Genomic DNA, 19,693 nt, shown 5'->3' with positions numbered 1-19,693 from the left:
CATGGAAAACATTAGTCATGGTACTTATTTTGCTGCATGATTCCAAAGATGATAATGTATAGCTAACAGTCTAGGGAATAACCAAGACAGTTACTTTTGCATCAGTTGAATCAATAAATTCCCTTAGTGGAATTTTTTTCTTGATTCCTAAGAAAATACTAATTATGCTAGCCTTCTTTATAAATAGTTTATTTGTTGCAGATTGATATTCTTGGTTTATTTTCTGGGTTTAAAATAACATAGAATGAGAGTCCATATTTCTATCTTAAATAACTTACTAAACAATTTCTAAAATTGCTAGAACACACTTGGTTTAAGAACCATGCAATTTGTGATTAAAACAAAATGGAATGATTCTTTATTAATATATGTGAAGGAAAATCTCTTCTTTGCAATTGACTTTATTACTCATTTGCTAACAAAACATATTTTCCAGTTTTCAGTTGCAGAGTTTATCAGGAATGCGTTGTATTTCATTTAACCAACTTAAACAATTAACGATTTCATTGGTTTGGCTATGTTTCATGTTGTAGTATGTTGAAAAATTGTTCTTTAAAGAAGATAACTGTTTTAAATATGATCGAGATAACCATTCCCTTAAACTCTGAAACAAAGCACCAGAAATGGCATTGGTGAGTTGGCTAGGGAGTTTAACCAACCTTGAAGTGTGAAAGCTATTTTATTTGATGAAACCTGTTATTACACTTGTTCAATCCCTTTAGTTGTATACTAATTCCATCAGGAAGAATAGTTTTGTATAATGAAGCTATTTCTAGGTAATGGCTCCCATTCTAGGTAATTGCTACCACTTACTAAGCATGCCCTGTGCCCTGTGTGCTTCCCATATGATATCTCGTTTAATTCTCACAAACACCTTATGAGTTGGTTATTATTACTCAAAGAGGAGGCATTTATTAGTCAGAGCATTAAGCAATTTCCATAAGTTTTCACATTTAACAAGTGGCAGAGTTGGGATTTGAACTTAAAGCTGCTTGACTCTAATCTACATACTTTAGTGCAGTAGTTTTCTTTTAGAGACAGAGTCTCACTCTGTTGTTCAGGATGGAGTGCAATAGCATAATCAAAGCTCATTGCAGACTTGAACTCCTGGGCTCAAGCAATCCTCCCACCTTAGCCTCCTGAGTAGCTGGGACTACAGGTACATGTCACCATAGCCTGCTAATTTTTTAACTTTTTTGTAAAAATGAGGGTTTTGCTATGTTGCCCAGTCTTGTCTCATACTTCTGGTCTTAAGTTATCCTTCCATCTTGGTCTTCCAAACTGCTGGGATTACAGATGTAAGCCACTGAACCCGGCCTAGTTTTAAGCATATATTTCTGGTTGTGTACCCATAAACCCATAAAAGAACTTGGGAGCCTCATGTAGCCCCTTATACTTCAAATTGTCACCTAAAGGTTTTGTCATACACGTAGTTGAAAAGATGCGTTTTCTGGCATATTGTAAATATTAATGATTAAAAAGGTTACACTTCTGTATAAAAGTAACCTATGCAATATAGATATCATAAAGAGTTGGTATGTCCCATAATTTTTTTTTTTTTTTTTTTTTTTTTTTTGTAGAGATATGGTCTTGCTGTGTTGCCCAGACTGCTCTTGAACTCCTGACCTCAAGTGATCCACCTACCTCAGCATCCCAAAGTGCTGGGATTACAAGTGTGAGCCATTGTGCCAAGTCCTATTATATAATTTTATGCCTGAAAATATTTTATTGATAATTCTATCATACATTTAAGCTAAAAGAATAGTTTTTTTCAGTGTGTGTGGTGGGGGAACAGGGTCTGGCTCTGTCACCTAGGCTGGAGTTGCAATGACTCACTGCAACCTCAGCCTCCTGGGCTCAAGCCATCCTCCCACCTGAGCCTCCCTGGTAGCTGGGACCACAAGTGTGCACCACCACACCCGGCTAATTTTTGCATTTTTTGCAGAGATGGGGTTTCACCATGTTGGCCAGGCTGGTCTTGAACTCGTGATCTCAAGCTATCTGCCCACCTTGGCCTCCCAAAGTGCTGGGATTAGAGTCATGAGCCACCGTACCTGGCCAAGAATACATATTTAAATTGAAATTAATTTAAAACTTTTTTGGTGACATAATTATTTAAGCCAAAAAATTTTATTCAGAGTTATTGTTATAATTATTATTGGTACATAATTTAACAAACATTAATATGATATGCTACCCATTTTGACTGATAATGATTGAATAAAACAGATGAATATTTTTATTGAATATGCAGTACTTAATGAGATAGATGAGACATTCCCCCCAATTATGTAACAGACACATGAATGAACATTATTTATTACTACAATGAGAGAGCTGAGAACTAATTTTAATCCTATTATTGGTTTTTATGTATGTAAGCACTTAGAAATATTTTTCACATAAGTAAATATGTAGGAATCGAGCACTTTTTGAACTCCTTCCAAGGGTATGCCAAATATCACATGGTGATGTATCAGAACAATTACTTTCATAATCCGTAGACAATTCAAATAGGTTTTTCCTTAATTTTGTTGAAAGCAAAGAACTGGAAACATCTTGATATACAAAAGTGTTTTGTTACCCTGTCATTAGGTTCTTATCTATTTTTAAATTTGTGGTAATTCAGAAATTCATTATAAAGACATATCCAATTGTCATTATTTCTTCCTTCAATTCTTATTTATAGGCGCTTTGCTTAAACTGATATTCTCAGAAAGGATTGTGAATACTGAAAAAATATTACTTTCAAAACATCTTTGCCAGGATTATTTTTTTCACAATCTGCTTTTATTGTGTGCTTTATATACATATTTTCATCAAAACCTTGGAGCTACCCATTTAGCTTATCAACATATGGACACCATGTGTCCTGGATAATAACTGAACCAGTTCTCATTGTCCAAATAATCAAAAGTATGTACATGAGTCTCCATAGCCCTTATTTCTTTTCCTAATTCTTCTTGGTTATGGCCATGAGCTTTGTCTGGAAGAGGAGAACCAAGAGTTGAACTTAGCTTATTTTGGCGGTTCTTCTGCCCAAAATTATTTTTGAATCATTTTAGTGGAATTTAGATTTCATATGTTTCAACTACTTCAAGAAACAAAGTACTGGTCAGGCATGGTTGCTCACTCATGTAATCGCAATGCTTTAGGATGCCAAGGCAAGAGGATTGTTTAAAACCAGGAGTTTGAGACCAGCCTGGGCGACAAAGCAATACCCTGTCTCTATTTTTTTTTAAATTTAAAATTAAAAATAAAATAAAATAAAATAAAGACACACAAAAAGAAACAAAGTACTGAAACTTCAAGATTATGAATGAAATGCTCATACACAGACTCCACAAAGGGACATCCAGCCCTAGCTGTCTCCCATTCCACCTCCACCACCCATGCCAGTGACTGCGTATTATTTCTGACCTTTTGCTCTTTGACCAAAGGAAGTATGACATCAATACCATCTCATTTCCATATCCTGCAGATTGGGGAGGAGCCTTCTAATGGGATATTCATGATGCCAATATTTTACAAAACAAAAATTTGGAATTCACAAATTTCCTTTATGGAAAGTCATCTATAGTGAGTGGTTTTATTGCTTGTATATTTAATTCATTCACTCAACAAATATATATTGAACTACATATACAGAGCATGACATATACAGTCCCCTGTATACAGAGACTGGGGACACAGCAGCAAATAAGTGAACAAGGCTAGACACAGTGGCTGCCTTCAGGTAGGATATATTATAATGGAGAGTCAGATGTTAAAGAACCAATTGCAAAATTAATCATTCACTACAATGAGGAAAACTTCTATGAATAAAAAATAAGGTAATGTGAGAGGCTATAAAAGGTGATCGCTCTCTCCTAAGGATCAGGGAAGGTTTTCTTGATGGAGTGACCTTCTGTCAGAGAGTTGAAAAATTAGATGGTATAAGCCATCCTAGGTGGGGACTGTTGAGAAAAAGCATGCACCAAGCCTCTGAAATGGAAATAAATGTGTTTGAGGGCTTAAAAAAAAAAAAAAAAAAAAAAAAAAAGACAGTAAGGGAGATGGAGAGAAACAGATATGGAAACAACCCAAGGAAGGGCTGAAGATGAGGTAGTGGTCAGATGGTGCAAAACCTCACTTGTAGGAGGTTTTCACAATTTTGATCTTTAACGACAAATAACCATTGTAGGGATTTAAGGAAAGAGGTAAATAGTCAGATGTGCACTGAAAAAAAAAAAATCACTGGGCCAGAGAGAAGGCTGGGACATCAGCTAGGATGTTCTTGCAGTGGTCCGAGAGGGAGGTGCTGATGGCTTGGACTAGGATGATGGCAATAGGTGTGAACAGAGAGGACTTAAGGGATAGTTAGGAATTAAGCAGGTAAAATGCATACAAAAGAAAGATTCTGAGTTGAGATGGAGCTCCCTGGGTGCTGCTGCAGCCACCCAAATCACAGTGGGGCAGGCAGAACCCCTGCCCTCCTGAGCAGGGCTGCAGCCACCCAAGCTGTACCTACAGATCTGAGTCTCCCTGTGCTCTTGGGGGGCCAGGAGCAGGCAGGAGCCCTGCCTTCCCAGGTGCAGCTACAGCCACCCAAACTGTAGCTGCAAACCCAGGCCTCCCACTCCAAAGAGTAGATAGGACTTACCCACCCCCAGACTCAGGCATCACTGCACTCTTTGGGGCCTGAGAAGGCCCCTGCTGTCCTTGCAGGCTCAGGGGTGCCTGCTCTTGCTGCCTGGCTTCTCCCTGCTGTCAGTGCCTGCTCTGACGGGAGCAAAGTCCCCACAAGCCCAGGCAGCATGGACAGCAGCAGGAGGCAGACAGATTCCAGGGCAGAAGGGGGCAGGTCCCTGGTGAGGCCCACCTTCAGGCTGGGGAGGGCCTGAAGACTGGGGGCCGGGCTGCCAGTCTCACCAACTGGAGTGGGAACTTGTGGTGCCTTTTCTGGGCCCTCCCGTGGCCACCTATGGACCAATCTGTGTGTATTTCCTCACCTCTGAGGCCGTAAAAGCCCCAAGATGAGACAGAGCTGAGCAGACATCCCGACAACCAGTTGCAGGGAGGAGCTACCCTCTGCTGAGAGCTTCAGGACCTGCAGAGACATTGGGACTACCAGCTACAGAGAGGAGTGACCCACTCCAGGGCCTCCTCTCTGCTGAAAGCTGAACACTCCATGGGACGACCTGCCTGTGGAGAGGAACTACCCACTATGGGTCTTCTCTGAGCTGTTCTAACACTCAATAAAGCTCCTCTTCATCCTGCTCCCTTCTACTTGTCTGTGTACCTCATTATTCCTGGATGCAGGACAAGAACTTGGGCAAAGGTGCCACTGGCCACAGAAGTTTCTGGCCAGAAGAGCAACAACCCAAAGATCCTGTAACATTTTGATATCCCGACTTGTGAGAGTATTCTTTTCTTTTTTTTTTTTTTTGAGACGGAGTCTCGCTCTGTCGCCCAGGCTGGAGTGCAGTGGCCGGATCTCAGCTCACTGCAAGCTCCGCCTCCCGGGTTTACGCCATTCTCCTGCCTCAGCCTCCCGAGTAGCTGGGACCACAGAAGCCCGCCACCTCGCCCGGCTAGTTTTTTGTATTTTTTATTAGAGACAGGGTTTCACCGTGTTGGCCAGAATGGTCTCGATCTCCTGACCTCGTGATCCGCCCCTCTCGGCCTCCCAAAGTGCTGGGATTACAGGCTTGAGCCACCGCACCCGGCTGAGAGTATTCTTTTCAGCACAGCTCCACCTCCAGCCAAATTGGCTTCCATCACTTAATTTTTTCCAATCTTGAAGATTAAAAATTGAATCATGGTATTTTATTTTGCATTTATTTTATTACTAATGAGATGAAGCATTAGTTATTTGTATTTTATTTTTTTCAGTTTTCCTTTATTTGTTCTTCTATTACTTTGCTTATTATCTTCTTTGTGACATGTAAGAACTCTATTTTATGGTTCTTATGTATTATTAAATGTATATTTCAGATATTTTTATCAGCTTGTGACTTGATTTTTTAAATTTAGGTTTTAGTGTTTTTTTAAGAAATAAGTTAAAATTAAGTAATTAAATTTATCAGTCTTTTTATTGTGGTTTCTCTCTTTCACATTTTACCACTAAATGTCTTATTAATATCTACGTAATATAAACATAGCATTTTTGATATGAAAAAGGAGTTTCCATTACTCAGAATTTGGGAACCTCCACTGGTGTAAGAAACAAACAGGTCATGAATGTGTACTTGTCGTGTCACTGGGAAGAAGTTGAAAAGCTGTCTGCTTTGGGGAGAGTTTCAGTGGCTTGTGGATCTTTAACACGTTTCTTGCTTGTCAAAGTTGAAAACATGAGGATTTCGTTTGCTTTTCTTGAAACCACAGAGTGTCTTGTTTTTCAGGCAACCCACTACACAGTGCAAACATCAAAAGGAGCCCATCTTGGTATTAAAGTTTGGGACTTCAGAGGCAGGGGCGTTAGCTGTGTTTTCAAAGTTGGATAATAGTGATGGGCCACATTTTCACATCTTAGTTGCATTGTTTGTCACAAAGAGGAAAAGATTTCCACTTCTCAAAATGTGTGTGTGTGTGTGTATATATATATTAGAGAGAGCAAGCAATATTAAGTGTTTAAATCATGTACATGTCTTGTTGAATACTTGAAAAGAATATTGACAAATGTATAAATGAAATTCTGGCTTATCTTATGAACTCAACTTTAAAGAGTTGACTTATTGAGTTCTGAAATAAAAAACTATTTATTTATTTATTCATTAAAAATTTTTTTTAAGAGACAGGATCTTGTTCTGTCACTTAGGCTGGAGTGCAGTGCTGCCATTATAGCTCACTGTAACCTTGAACCCCTGGGTTCAAACAATCCTCCCACATCAGCCTCCTGAGCAGCTGGGACTACAGGTGTGTGACGCTATAACTGGCTATGTTTTTTTTTTTTTTTTTTCTTTTAGGGACAGGGTCACCCTATGTTGTTCAGGCTGGTCTTGAACTACTGACCTCAAGCAATCATCCTGCCTTGGCCTCCCAAAGCTCTGGGACTAGAGGCATGAGTCACCATTCCTGGCCGAAAGGCTATTTAATGAATTACTTTTATTGTAAAATTGATTAATCACAATAGAATTATTTTCTCTCCCCACTCAAAGAGATATGTTTTCATGAACACTTTAATCTCACATTTAACTGAAAGTATTTTTTCTCTTCTAGCTTTTGTTTCTACTAAGATGACATCATACATGACTATTGATGGCAGTGCTCTTGTAAGTATCCTTTGGAATACCCCAGGCTTTAGATATTGTCAGTTTGATGAATGAGTAAAATAATAGGTTGACTTCAAGTTTGGCCAGCAATTTATTGTCTTCAATTTCATTAGCCACAGTAGAACCAAAGACCCTGTTGCTAGGTTTAAAGGGTCTTATGGTCACCAAGCATTTAAGACCTCTAGATTTTTACTTTTAAAGTTTAAGCTGCATACCATGGTTTTAATATACTGTACATAAATCATATTTTAAGAAGATGCTAGCTATGGTACTGGTGGAACCTCTCCTGCAAACTCTATAGGAAAAATTCTGTTAATAATTTCACTGAAATTGGGCTGGGCACGGTGGCTAATGCCTGTAATCTCAGCACTTTGGGAGGCCGAGGCGGGCAGATCACAAGGTCAGGAGTCTGAGACCGGCCTGGCCAACATGGTGAAACCCCGCCTCTACTAAAAATACAAAAATTAGCTGGGTGTGGTGGCATGCGCCTGTAATCCCAGCGACTGAGGAGGCTGAGGCAGGAGAATCACTTGAACCTGGGAAGTGGAGGTTGCAATGAGCCCAGATTGCGCCACTGCACTCCAGCCTGAGCGACAGAGCAAGACTCTCCTTCAAAAAAATAAAAATAATTTCACTGAAATCATGGGTATCTTTTAAAACAATTTTATAGTCATATATTTGCCTAAGATAAGTCAGGGAATTGAGCAAGTATATAATTCTATTAGACAAGGAAACTTACGCAGGGAAAAATTAGGAAGTTGATGTCAGTAACATGGCATTTCTAATAGAAGGGACTGTGGGGAGTGGTGTGGGATTGTATGGTGTGCTTCTTTTGGCAAATCGAATGACCTCATGATGGATGTATAGGACAGAATTTTAGGAGCAGAGCTAAAAGCATAATCAGAAGTGGTATGTTGGGAGGATAAAGTATAGACTTTCTGCCAGATCTGGAATGTGGACTGTGGTTTCTTGATGCAAATTAGAAAATGGATGTCAAGGGAGTTTGTGGTAACAGGGATGAAGAAACTGAGTTAACTAGACGGCTCCTGAAAGGGACACCTTAGTAAAATGCAGGGTGGCTGATACATCCTTTGCTTGACTTGCTAACAATGTCACATCCCAGAAATTGAAAAAGCAATGAAAACACTTTAATTCTGGTGGTAATTCTAATTAAGGAGAAAACTTGTTAGATATGAAAAAAATGCAGGAAACTTTGAAATACCAGACTGCAGAAATTAAAAATGAAAACACAAATTATAAGAAGTTATGTATTGGCCGGGTGCGGTAGTTCATGCCTGAAATCCCAGCACTTTGGGAGGCTGAGGTGGGTGGATCACTTGAGGTGAGGAGTTTGAGACCAGCTTGGCCAACATGGTGAAACCCCGTCCCTACTAAAAATACAAAAATTAGCCGAGCATGGTGTTGCACATCTGCAGTCCCAGCTACCTGGGAGGCTGAGGTGAAAGGATCGCTTGAATCTGGGAGGCAGAGGCTGCAGTGAGCTGAGATCCGCCACTGCACTCCAGCCTTGGAAACAAGGGGTGACTCCATCTCAATTAAAAAAATAAAATAAAATAATGCTGCTGGGCCTTTACCTCACACCAGATATAAAAATTAACTCAACAGGGAGGATGGCCTCACCCGCACACAGGCAGGCCTGAATCATGAATGGGGAGTGGCCAATAAGGGATAAGGTGTTTCTTTAAAAAAAAGAAGTTGGCTGGGCACGGTGGCTCACGCCTGTAATCCCAGCACTTTGGGAGGCCAAGGCGGGCGGGTCACAAGGTCAGGAGATCAAGACCATCCTGGCTAACATGATGAAACCCTTTCTCTACTAAAAATACAAAAAATTAGCCTGGTGTGGTGGCGGGTGCCTGTAGTCCCAGCTACTCGGGAGGCTGAGGCAGGAGAATGGCGTGAACCCGGGAGGCAGAGCTTGCAGTGAGCCGAGATGGTGCCACTGCACTCCAGCCTGGGTGACAGAGCAAGACTCTGTCTCAGAAAATAAATAAATAAATAAAAAAGAAGTCATGCATTGTAGGATATTTGCCATCTAAAGCTTGGAGAAAAGGAAGGTGTGATCCAATGGGCATGGATGGATGGGTGTTTTTTGATAATAGAAATGTGAATAATTGCAAGGAACATAAATAAGAGGAACAAATAAGAGAATCAATGTGGCTGCAGTAGGAGGCTTTGGCTAGGAGTTGATATAAAAACTTGTTTACAGGATGCTGAAAGGGAGTCCTGTGGTCAAGATTTAATGCAAATGGACATCGCAGATCTATAAAAATAAAGTAAGGAAGTTGAAGTTCAGAGTAACAAAAATGAAAATTTTTAAATAGGAAAAAATCCATTTTAAGATTATAAGCCGGGCATGGTGGCTCATGCCTGTAACCCCAGCACTTTGGGAGGCTGAGGCAGTTGGATCACAAGGTCAGGATCTGGAGACCATCTTGGCCAACATGGTGAAACACTGTCTCTACTAAAATACAAAAATTAACTGGGCATGGTGGCCCATACCTGTGGGGAATTGCTTGAACCTGAGAGCTGGAGGTTGCAGTGAGCTGAGATCACACCACTGCACTCCAGCCTGGTGACAGAGCAAGACTCTGTCACAAAAAAAAAAAAAAAAAAAAAAAAAAAAGATTATAAGCATGTGTGTATGTACTATTTGGAACAAAGACATAAAAAAGAAAGGATTAGGATTCTTGTACCCTTGGGAAAGGTAATGCAATGTTTAATTCTTACATTGCTCCACCTTTTCCACTGAAAGGATGTAATCTTCCAACTGGAGGAAGTTCATCTTATGTGTTTAAGAAGAACTGGAAATCAAGGTAATAAGAGAACATTTAAATGCTTTAAAAAATTTATTCGTTCATTGGAACATTCACTTAATATTACTTACCCTTACCTATCCTGATTCTATCATGCATCAGGCACTGTGCCAGGAAGAGTAGGAACTGGAGATTTAATTGGCTTTGGACAAGTTAAAGTCTCTACGTCAAGTATAACCCTGGGTACTGGAATAAGATCACAGTTGTGATTACCAAAGGACTAACATATCATCCATGTAATTTCCAACCTAGAGCCATTACCACTATAATAGGTAACCTGTTTCCCTTGGTCTTGTGTACAAATGAATTCTATTCTTATTAGTGGGAACTCTGGCTATTTACGGATCTTTCTCATTTCATGAGCCATCTCCACTCCTAGAGTCAATCAGCCAGCTCTCCTCATGTGTCTATTTTTCCGTTATTTTTATCTCACAGCCGTCAGTGTCTGGGTGGCACTGCTGAACATTTCTTTTAAGCATTTCTTCCAGCAGCTTTTCAGTGGTTACCCTACTTTATCTTTCCGTTCAGAAAATTAGTTCAATTTTCTGCTGTCATTTCTTCTCTAAATAAAATGTAGCACAGGAGACCTATTTTTATGCTAGGTAGTTTCAGTAGGTTTGACACCTTTGACCTAATTCACATCTTGAATTGCACTTCATTTCCACTAAACTAACACTTATTGAGTTATATGAGTTGAGCAAACTGCTTGGTGCTGGGGTATAAAGATGAGGAGCATACCATCTTGTTGGGGGTAGGGGGAAGGAATATGCCTTCAAGGTCCTTTTGTTGATCCTAGCCTGCTAGTTTTCACTGAGGCTGGTACGGTACCTGGTGCTAAGAAAACTGCTCAGAATTCACAACTAAATTTGAAGTGCTACTTGAAATTGTATCATGTGTATGCCAAATAGCATTGTCCTGTTTTGCTAAGCTGAGTTGTTACCTGATAGTATTCTTTTCTCTCTTCTAAATGAAACAATGGGATTTTCAAAGCTAAAGTTTCATGCAGATCCAAAAGTATCAATCCACCAATTTCTATCAGTTCAATTTCTTAAATATTTCTCCATCTTCACAGCCACAGCTGTTGCCCTCTTCCCCTGGGCTTTTGCCTCTGGCCCTGTGTCCCTCCAATCCACTTGCCACACGACAACCAGAGTGAATTTTTCTTAAATGGAAGTCTGATTATGCCACTTGCCTGCTTTCATTGGTACAATGTCCCATTGTCCTTTGGATGAACTTCATACTTTAAGGACGAGAGAAGTGGCTTATGCCTGTAATCTCAGCACTTTGGGAGGCTGAGGTGGGAAGATCACTGAGGCCAGGAGTTCGAGACCAGCCCTGGGCAACATAGGGAGACCCCATCTTTACAAAAAAAAATTAGCCAAGTGTACTGCCTCATGTCTGTAGTCCCAGTTACTTGGGAGGCTGAGGTGGGTGGATTATTTGGGCCCAGGAGATAGAGGCTGCAGTGATCCACTGCACTCCAGTCTTGGCTATAGAGCAAGACCCTGTCTCAACACACACACATGCACACACACATGCCTTTAGAATCTGGCTCATTGTGTGTTGGGAATCTTCAATATAGTTACCAGATTTGGTACTACCCTCGAACTTCTCTAAGAACTGGTTTATGTAGTCCTTGATATTGATAAAGTTTCCTTGAATCACACTATGGTGATAACCAACTGTTATGCCCGAAATCATGATTGCTTATTTTTCTTTTAAGATCAGTTTCTCATTAAAATAAATAAATAAATGAATAAATAATACTGGCACATATGAATCTTCAAGGCTTGATTATAAAGTTCTCTTGTTGGCCAGGCGCGGTGGCTCACGCCTGTAATCCCAGCACTTTGGGAGGTCAAGACAGGTGGATCACGAGGTCAGGAGATTGAGACCATCCTGGTCAACATGGTGAAACCCCGTCTCTACTAAAAATATAAAAATTAGCCGGTTGTGGTGGCGGGTGCCTGTGATCCCAGCTCCTCAGGAGGCTGAGGCAGGAGAATTGCTTGAACTCAGGAGGTGGAGGTTGCAGTGAGCTGAGATGGCGCCATTGCACTCTAGCCTGGGCGACAGAGCGAGACTCCATCTCAAAAAAAAAAAAAGTTCTCTGGTCTTAGATAGATTTTAGGAACAATGTTCAACTAAAGAAGGAAAACAGCCTAGTTTAAGGATCACAGGGCTCACAGGGAATGAGGCAGATAATCTCTTTTACTGCTATACGTAGTTCCTGTACCCAAAGCTCCTAAAAAGTTTTCCCTGAAAAAAAAATTATGTGTATAAATCATAGATATTTCACTCAGTTTTCTTGCTGACAAGGAAATGGTCAGTGGATGTGAATGCATGTTTATGTCTGCTACTGTGGTTATTTACTCTTGCCTGGACTCTCACCTGTGGGATGATCTGTCTAACAGCAAACTGGTACTTGCTGTGTTTGCTTCACAAGACAGCTCTGCATTTGTCACTTAAAAAGCGTCGGTCTTTATGTGACTATGTGTAGTAAACAGCCCGGACACGATTTCTGCCTGCATGAAGCATGCATGTCTCACCCCTCACTCCATCTCCGTGCTCGTTGTGTGAACTTCAGGGAGAAGAAGCGAGGAGTTTATTCTTCATGTTTCTGGTCAATTAAAAAAAGCTGAAACTTTGCAGTTTGCTTTCAGGCTACATCAACATAACCCATGTTGAAATAAGGGGCCAAAGCTGCTCTTCACACGGGTCAAACACAGGAGACTTGAACATATTTCCTGTCACAAGGACTTAGGTGGGAAGGGCATGAGAGCTCTCTGGGGAATAGATTATTGGTAGGGGTGGGAGGGGCTCATTAACTAGAAAACTTCTGTCCTCACATGCCACCCTTGCCCCATGCATTCTGTATTTCTTTTTTCTTTTCTTTTCTTTTCTTTTCTTTTTTAGATGGAGTTTGGCTCTTATTGCCCAGGCTGGAGTGCAATGGGGCGATCTCGGTTCACCACAACCTTTGGGGTTCAAGCGATTTTCCTGCCTCAGCCTCCCGAGTAGCTGGGATTACAGGCATGCACCAGCACGCCTGGCTAATTTTTTTATTTTTAGTAGAGACAGGGTTTCTCTGTGTTGGTCAGGCTGGTCTCAAACTCCTGACCTCAGGTGATCTGCCCACCTTGGCTTCCCAAGGTGCTGGGATTACAGGTGTAAGCCACCGCATCTGGCCCACAGTCTATATTTCTTTGGTTCCAGATTCTCAGTATTTGGAGGGTTTGTTGAAAGAAGATGAGGGAGAAAGGTATTGTGCATTTTAAGGAAATAGTCTTTTAGTAGAACTAGAGATTTGTTCAGCAAAAGCCCATTTTACCTTCAAGAAAATACCAAGAATCAACTTTTCCTGTGAATTCAAGCTTAATGTCAATCAATCCTATGTGGTTTTCTCTATGGATGTGCCTCTTTGGAAGTGAGAAAGGTATTGGAGAAACTTTTGTGTTGCTTAACTTTGCTGATATTATTTACTAGCCAAGGTGTTTTGCAACTCTGAGTAATTGAGCAGTAGATGGCTTTGCAGACATCTGTCAAAGTTCCACTATCTGCCATGCACCTAGGAAGTCATCATGCTTACTAAAGGCATCATAGGAAGGAAAAATTGATATAAGACCATAAATCTTTTTGTTAAATTTTTTTTGAGTGCCTACTTTGTGTCAGTCACTGGGCTAGGTACTAGATTTTGAGCACATGGCATGTTCAGGAACATCAATTCTGTCTTGAATTCTTGGCCAGTCATTGATGCATTTTAAGCAGAGTTGTAGTTGTTCAGTGGTGTGTTGAATGGGTTTTGAGGATCTAGACTGTAGACGGGGAGTCCAGGAATGAGATGGTTGGTCATTGTTTAAGAGAAAACTGATACAGATCTGACTAAGGCAGCAATAGTGGAGATAGAGAGGGAAGAGAGATTTGATAAATATTAGGAAGAAACCTGGACAGGGGTGGTGCATGAGCAAATGTGTAGGAGAGGGGAAAGGGCAAACCTGAGATTACTCACAGGTTTGGAGTAATCTCTGGGTTGGACCATTGGGTAGGCAATGTTACCACAGTGTGTGTACCATGGTGTCCCACACAGATAAATAAACAGATTTTAATATCAATGGCAGAGGCATAGCAAAACGTGGTGAGAACATAGAAGACAGAACAGCAGGAGAATATGTAATTAAACAATAGGCTTAGGAGTCTGACTGGCTGGGTCCCATTCTTGGCTTTGCTACTACCTGTGTGTGATCTGTAGAGAAGTTTCTTAACCACACCAAGCTGAAGTTCCTCATCTGTGAACAGGAGGATAAAAATAGTACCTACCATGAAGATCTTCGGAGATAACATAAATAGCTTATTACAGGGGCTACAAATAAATAACACTGGGTGAATATGAGATTAGTATTAGAACTAACCACCTTCTAATGTCAGAGAGGACTTCATATGGAGGTGCCATTTGACCTGGATCTCAGAGGATGAGTAAGCATTAACCAGGAGAAGAATGGGCAGGGAAATACAGTAGTCAAAAGCAAGGAACTGTTAAAGTGCCCGATATTTCTGCAGAATAGAAAAAAGTTATCTGGGTATGGTGGCTCACACCTATAATCCCAGCACGTTGGAAGACCTCGGCGAGAGGATCACTTGAGGTCAGGAGTTTGAGACCAGCTTGGGCCACATGGCAAGACTCCATCTCTACCAAAAAATAAAAAATTAGCCAGGTGTCCTGGTGTATGCCTGTAGTCCCAGTTGCTACTTGGGAGGCTGTGGTGGGAGGATCGCTTGAGCCTGGGAGCTTGAGGCTGCAGTGAGCCATGATCATGTCACTGTACTCTAGCCTGGGTGAAAAAGCAAGACCCTGTCTCAAAAAACAAACAAGCAAAAACAAACAAACAAACAAACAAACAAACAAACAACAGCAACAACAACAAAAAACCAAACCAAACCAAAACAAAAAAGCAAAAAGTTTTGGTGGTGTATTGAGGCCAGTATGGGAAGAGATTGGTTTGTCATTTGTGGTTTTAAGATGGAATCTTATAAATGAAATAACTGACTTCCATTCAAAGATGGTACACATTTTGACATTCCATTCATCTTTCAACATATAGCACTGATAGACAAAGAAAAACATAGAAAGACAAAAATGGATAGTTAGTCTCAGAAACATGGTAAGCATCTCTATGGATCAGAAATGAAAAATGCAGTGTGACTGAAGCCATGAGCTGGATGGGCACCTGGTCTGGAAGCAGGAAGTAGTTTGCCTCCGCCTGTAGGTTAAGGGATGGGGGTGTAAAAAATGTTCCACTAAATGTGGGGAGAGCTAGCTTCACTCCATGATGACAATGGAGCTTCCCCACTTGTGAAAGGAGCTAAAGATAAATGGAGGAAACAGTTGCCAAATCACTGCCTGAGATGACACATTTTGCTAGTTGTGGGCCTTGGGAGGAAGGAGATACAGACACAGGCACCAAACCGGGAGCTAAATTTAGTCACCAACTGGATCAGTGACAGAACATACAGATGTTTCTTGACTTACCATGGGGTTATGTCCTAATAAATCTGTAATAAATTGAAAATATCTTAAGTTGAAAATGCACTTAATACACCTAATCTACTGAACATCATAGCTTAGCATAGCTTGCCTTAAACATGTTCAGAACACTTAAATTAGCCCACGACTGGGCAAAATCATCTAACACAAAGCCTATTTTATAATAAAGTGTTGAAAATCCCATGTGAAGGTATCATACCACGTATTGCTAGCCCAGGAAAATATCAAAATTCAAAATTTGAGGTGCAACTTCTACTGAATGCATATTGCTTTTTCTTTTGTACTATCATAAAGTCATTGTAAGTCAAACTATCCATCATACATTGGGGACCATCTGTGCAAGATTCTCTGTGATTAAATCAGGATATTATTATAGAACTAGTTTTGCAGTAAATGGAGGTAACTTCTAAACCACAAAAGAGAAAGCCATAAGCACAGATTGGAAGAGAGAGAGAAAGTGAGTGAGTGTGTGTGTGTGTGTGAGAGAGAGAGAGAGAGAGAGACAGAGAGAGAGAATGCCATATAGACAGACAGTAAGGCAGAGAAAGAGAAGACATAATACTTTTTCACTTGCAATTCTGCAAATTTAAATTCTGTCATAGCCTGGATATTTGTGTCCCTCCTATTCAGTCCTCACAAATTTATACATGGAACCCCTAATCCCCAGTGTAATAATTTTAGGAGGTGGAACCTTTGAGAGTTAATTAGGTCATGAGGGCTTCACCCTGATGAATGAGATTTGTGCCCTTATAAGAAGAGACCAGAGGCCGGGTGCAGTGGCTGACGCCTGTAATCCCAGCACTTTGGGAGGCCGAGGCGGGTGGATCACAAGGTCAGGAGATTGAGACCATCCTGGCTAACTCAGTGAAACCCCGTCTCTACTAAAAATACAAAAAATTAGCCAGGCGTGGTGGCGAGCGCCTGTAGTTCCAGCTACTTGGGAGGCTGAGGCAGGAGAATGGTGTGAACCCTGGAGGCAGAGCTTGCAGTGAGCCAAGATCACACCACTGTGCTCCAGCCTGGGTGACAGAGTGAGACTCCATCTCAAAAAAAAAAAAAAAAAAAAAAAAATAGAAAAAAAAGAAGAGACCAGAGAGAGATGACTTTTCTCCCTGGCCATGTGAGGATATAATGAGAAAATGGCCATGTGCAAACCGGTAAGAGGGCCCTCACCAGACACCAGCTCTGCCCACATCTTGATGTTGGACTTCCCAGCTTCCAAAACTGTGAGATAAATATTTGTTGTTTAAACCACTCAATCTATGGTACTCTGTTACAGCAGTCCAAACTGACTAAGACAAATCCCAGAACACATTTACAAATGATAATGCTAAGAAAGATAGAATACAGAATAAAAAATTAGAAGATAGCTTAATCTTAAATTAAATAAAAAGTTAAAAACTCGACAAAATGTTTAAGTACGAGGTTCAAAGAAACTTTTAAAAATTTTTGAAGAAAAATCAGGCACCAATAATAAACTATCAGTTGGTTTTGAAAAAAATTAGAAATGTCAGAAAATGCCTTCCTTGCAATAGCTCAATAGATGGCATAAACATTGGATGCTTTCAAAAAAGAGTATTAGTAACTTGGAATTAGATTTGAAAAATTGATATAAGACGTAAGTAGCATAGAGAGATAAAGAGATTAAAAAAGAGCTAAGATATGGAAAAAAAATCACTCATCTCTAACATAAATCTAACAGTAGTCCCAAAAGAAGAGAATGAGGAAAATGGCAGAAAAACACTATTTGAAGACCTTTTAAAATTTTCCATGCTTGAAAAAAGATGCAAGCATCAATTAGAGGATTGAGCAGTATAAATAAAGATAAGTCCATAACTAGAAACATTGCAGTAAAGTTACAGTATCTCAAGGATGATGAGAATGCCTTAAGAGAGTGAAAAGAAAAATCAAGTACAATGAATGATAGACTGAGAGCAGAAATCTGATCAATGTGACAGTTGTTAGAAGACCAATGATCAAAATAGTCAAAGTGCCAGGGGCGAAAATACTTTTATACCCACCTCAATTATTGTTCAATTTTGAGGTGAAAATAAAGGCATTACAATATACACGGAGACTGAGAATTTACTACCTATGGATTGTCATTAAAAGGGACTATTCAAAGAGGCACCCTCCTAAACAGAAAAGTGGATCCAATGGGAAGCTATATGATAAATGAAACAAAGATGATCCCAGAAATAGGAAAACTTGTGAATTCTGATTGAGAAATAATAACTTAATCATAATAAATTTATGATTAAGAATAATAATATGCTCAACATTTTTAATGGAAAAATAAATATGTAGACTGCAATAACAAGAGAGCAGTCATTCAAACAGGAGTTACAATATGCTAAGTTATGTTATATTTATGGTGAATTTAGAAATACTAAATTAAACATCCAAGAAGTCGCATGTGAGAAAGAAAAAAGGGAAAAATAAAAAATGAAATGAATGAAACCAAAACCGCAAAATAAAAATGCTGTTAAATGTAAGCAGATTAAATTCACCTATGAAAAGGCACAGATAATCTTGTTATATTAAAAACATCAAAATGTAGTCATACGGTCCTTATAAAAGGAATGGCAAAAACCAGCCAACAATCACACGGAAGTTTGAAAATAAAAGGACAGAAATACTAACAAAGTTGTAACTCCAGCAACAAAAATTAAAGAGTGATATAAAAGATTTGGAAAACAAAATTAGCAGTTTTGATTTAAGTTTACATAGAATGTGATTTGACTGTGTCCCCACCTCATCTGGAATTGTAATCCAGATTGTAATCCCTGCATGTTGAGGGAGGGACTTGGTGGGAGGTGACTGGATTATGGGAGCAGCTTCCCCCATGCTGTTCTCGTGATATTGAGTGAGTTCTCATGAGATCTAATTGTTTGATTAGTATCTGGTGCTTCCTGCTTCTCTCTCTCTCTCTCCTGTCACCATGTAAGACGTGTCTCTCTTCCCCTTTGCCTTCCACCCTGATTGTAACTTTTCTGAGGCTCCCTCAGCCATGCAGAACTGTGAGTCAATTAAACCTCTTTTGTTTATAAATTACCCAGTCTCAGGTAGTATGTTTATAGCAGTGTGAGAATGGACTAATACAGAATGTTTACAAAATTTGATTATGTAATAAGTCACAAATAAATGCTAATAATTTCAAGAAATTGGTATCATAAAGATCATATGTTCTGAACAAAAATGCAATGAATTTAGAAGTTTAAAAAAATGGTGAAAATTTTCCATATGCTAAGAAACCTATAAATATACATTCCAATGTCTCATTCTAAAGAAATGATTTAGGATGGAAAAACAAGGAGATACAAGTAAAGCAAAATTCACAGTAAATGTATAACTCTGACTGTTTTATTATAATAAAAGCAAAGAATATAAATAAGATAAACATCACCTCTAGGAGCTGGAAAAAGAATAACAGAGTAAATTTTTAAAAAATTTAAATAAATAAGGGTAATAAGAGCAGACATTAATGAAAGAGAAAAAAACAAAGAAACAGTAGAAGGAGACATAGGAAAGATTTATGAAATTCTGAGATAGAAGACTAAAACATATTCCTGGTTGTAGAGAGCTAAATTTTATATATTGCAGGAGGGTCTGTAAGTAGGACACTTTTGAAGAAATGTGGGAATATCTAAAAAGTTAAAGACGCACATATCCTATTATCATGCAATTCCACTTCCAGACACATACGTAGCCCAGAAAGACACCTGCATATATGCATAATGGAAGTTATACAAAATTGTTAATTGTGACATTTTTGTGATAGCATAACACTGTAGATAATTTAAATGTGCATCAATAGGTAGAGATAAATTGTGGCATTTTTCTTCACTGCAGCACTATGCAGCATTGAAAATGAACTAGAGATACATGTATCAATGTGAAAACATTACAGAAACATAATAGTGAAAATTAAATGTCTGTGTTAATGTTATTACTTATAGTTTTGTTAAAATATTATATATAGATAGTAAAAATGCGAGGGAGGCCGGGTGTGGTGGCTCGAGCCTGTAATCCCAGCACTTTGGGAGGCTGAGGAGGATAAATCT

General features: G+C 39.6%; 1 protein-coding gene across 5 annotated transcripts in view; it reads left to right on the top strand.

Moving 5' to 3' along the window:
• The window catches only part of IPCEF1 (interaction protein for cytohesin exchange factors 1), a 206,888-nt gene that overhangs the window by 89,254 nt on the left and 97,941 nt on the right, over positions 1-19,693 (top strand). For 2 of the 5 annotated variants that reach the window (XM_030928346.1, XM_010357563.2), the window contains exon 3: positions 7,201-7,253. In XM_030928346.1, the coding sequence (XP_030784206.1) occupies positions 7,218-7,253 (36 nt within the window). In that variant the 5' untranslated portion in view covers positions 7,201-7,217. Of the gene's footprint in view, positions 1-1,653; positions 1,676-7,200; positions 7,254-18,490; positions 18,650-19,693 lie in introns of those variants that run through there. The other 3 variants (XM_030928345.1, XM_030928344.1, XM_030928347.1) reach the window with 2 other exon arrangements.

This window comes from Rhinopithecus roxellana, chromosome 4, assembly GCF_007565055.1.
Source record: "Rhinopithecus roxellana isolate Shanxi Qingling chromosome 4, ASM756505v1, whole genome shotgun sequence".
Lineage (NCBI taxonomy): Eukaryota > Metazoa > Chordata > Mammalia > Primates > Cercopithecidae > Rhinopithecus > Rhinopithecus roxellana.
The sequence above is the reverse complement of the archived record's forward strand: the minus strand, read 5'-3'. Positions and strand labels throughout refer to the sequence as shown.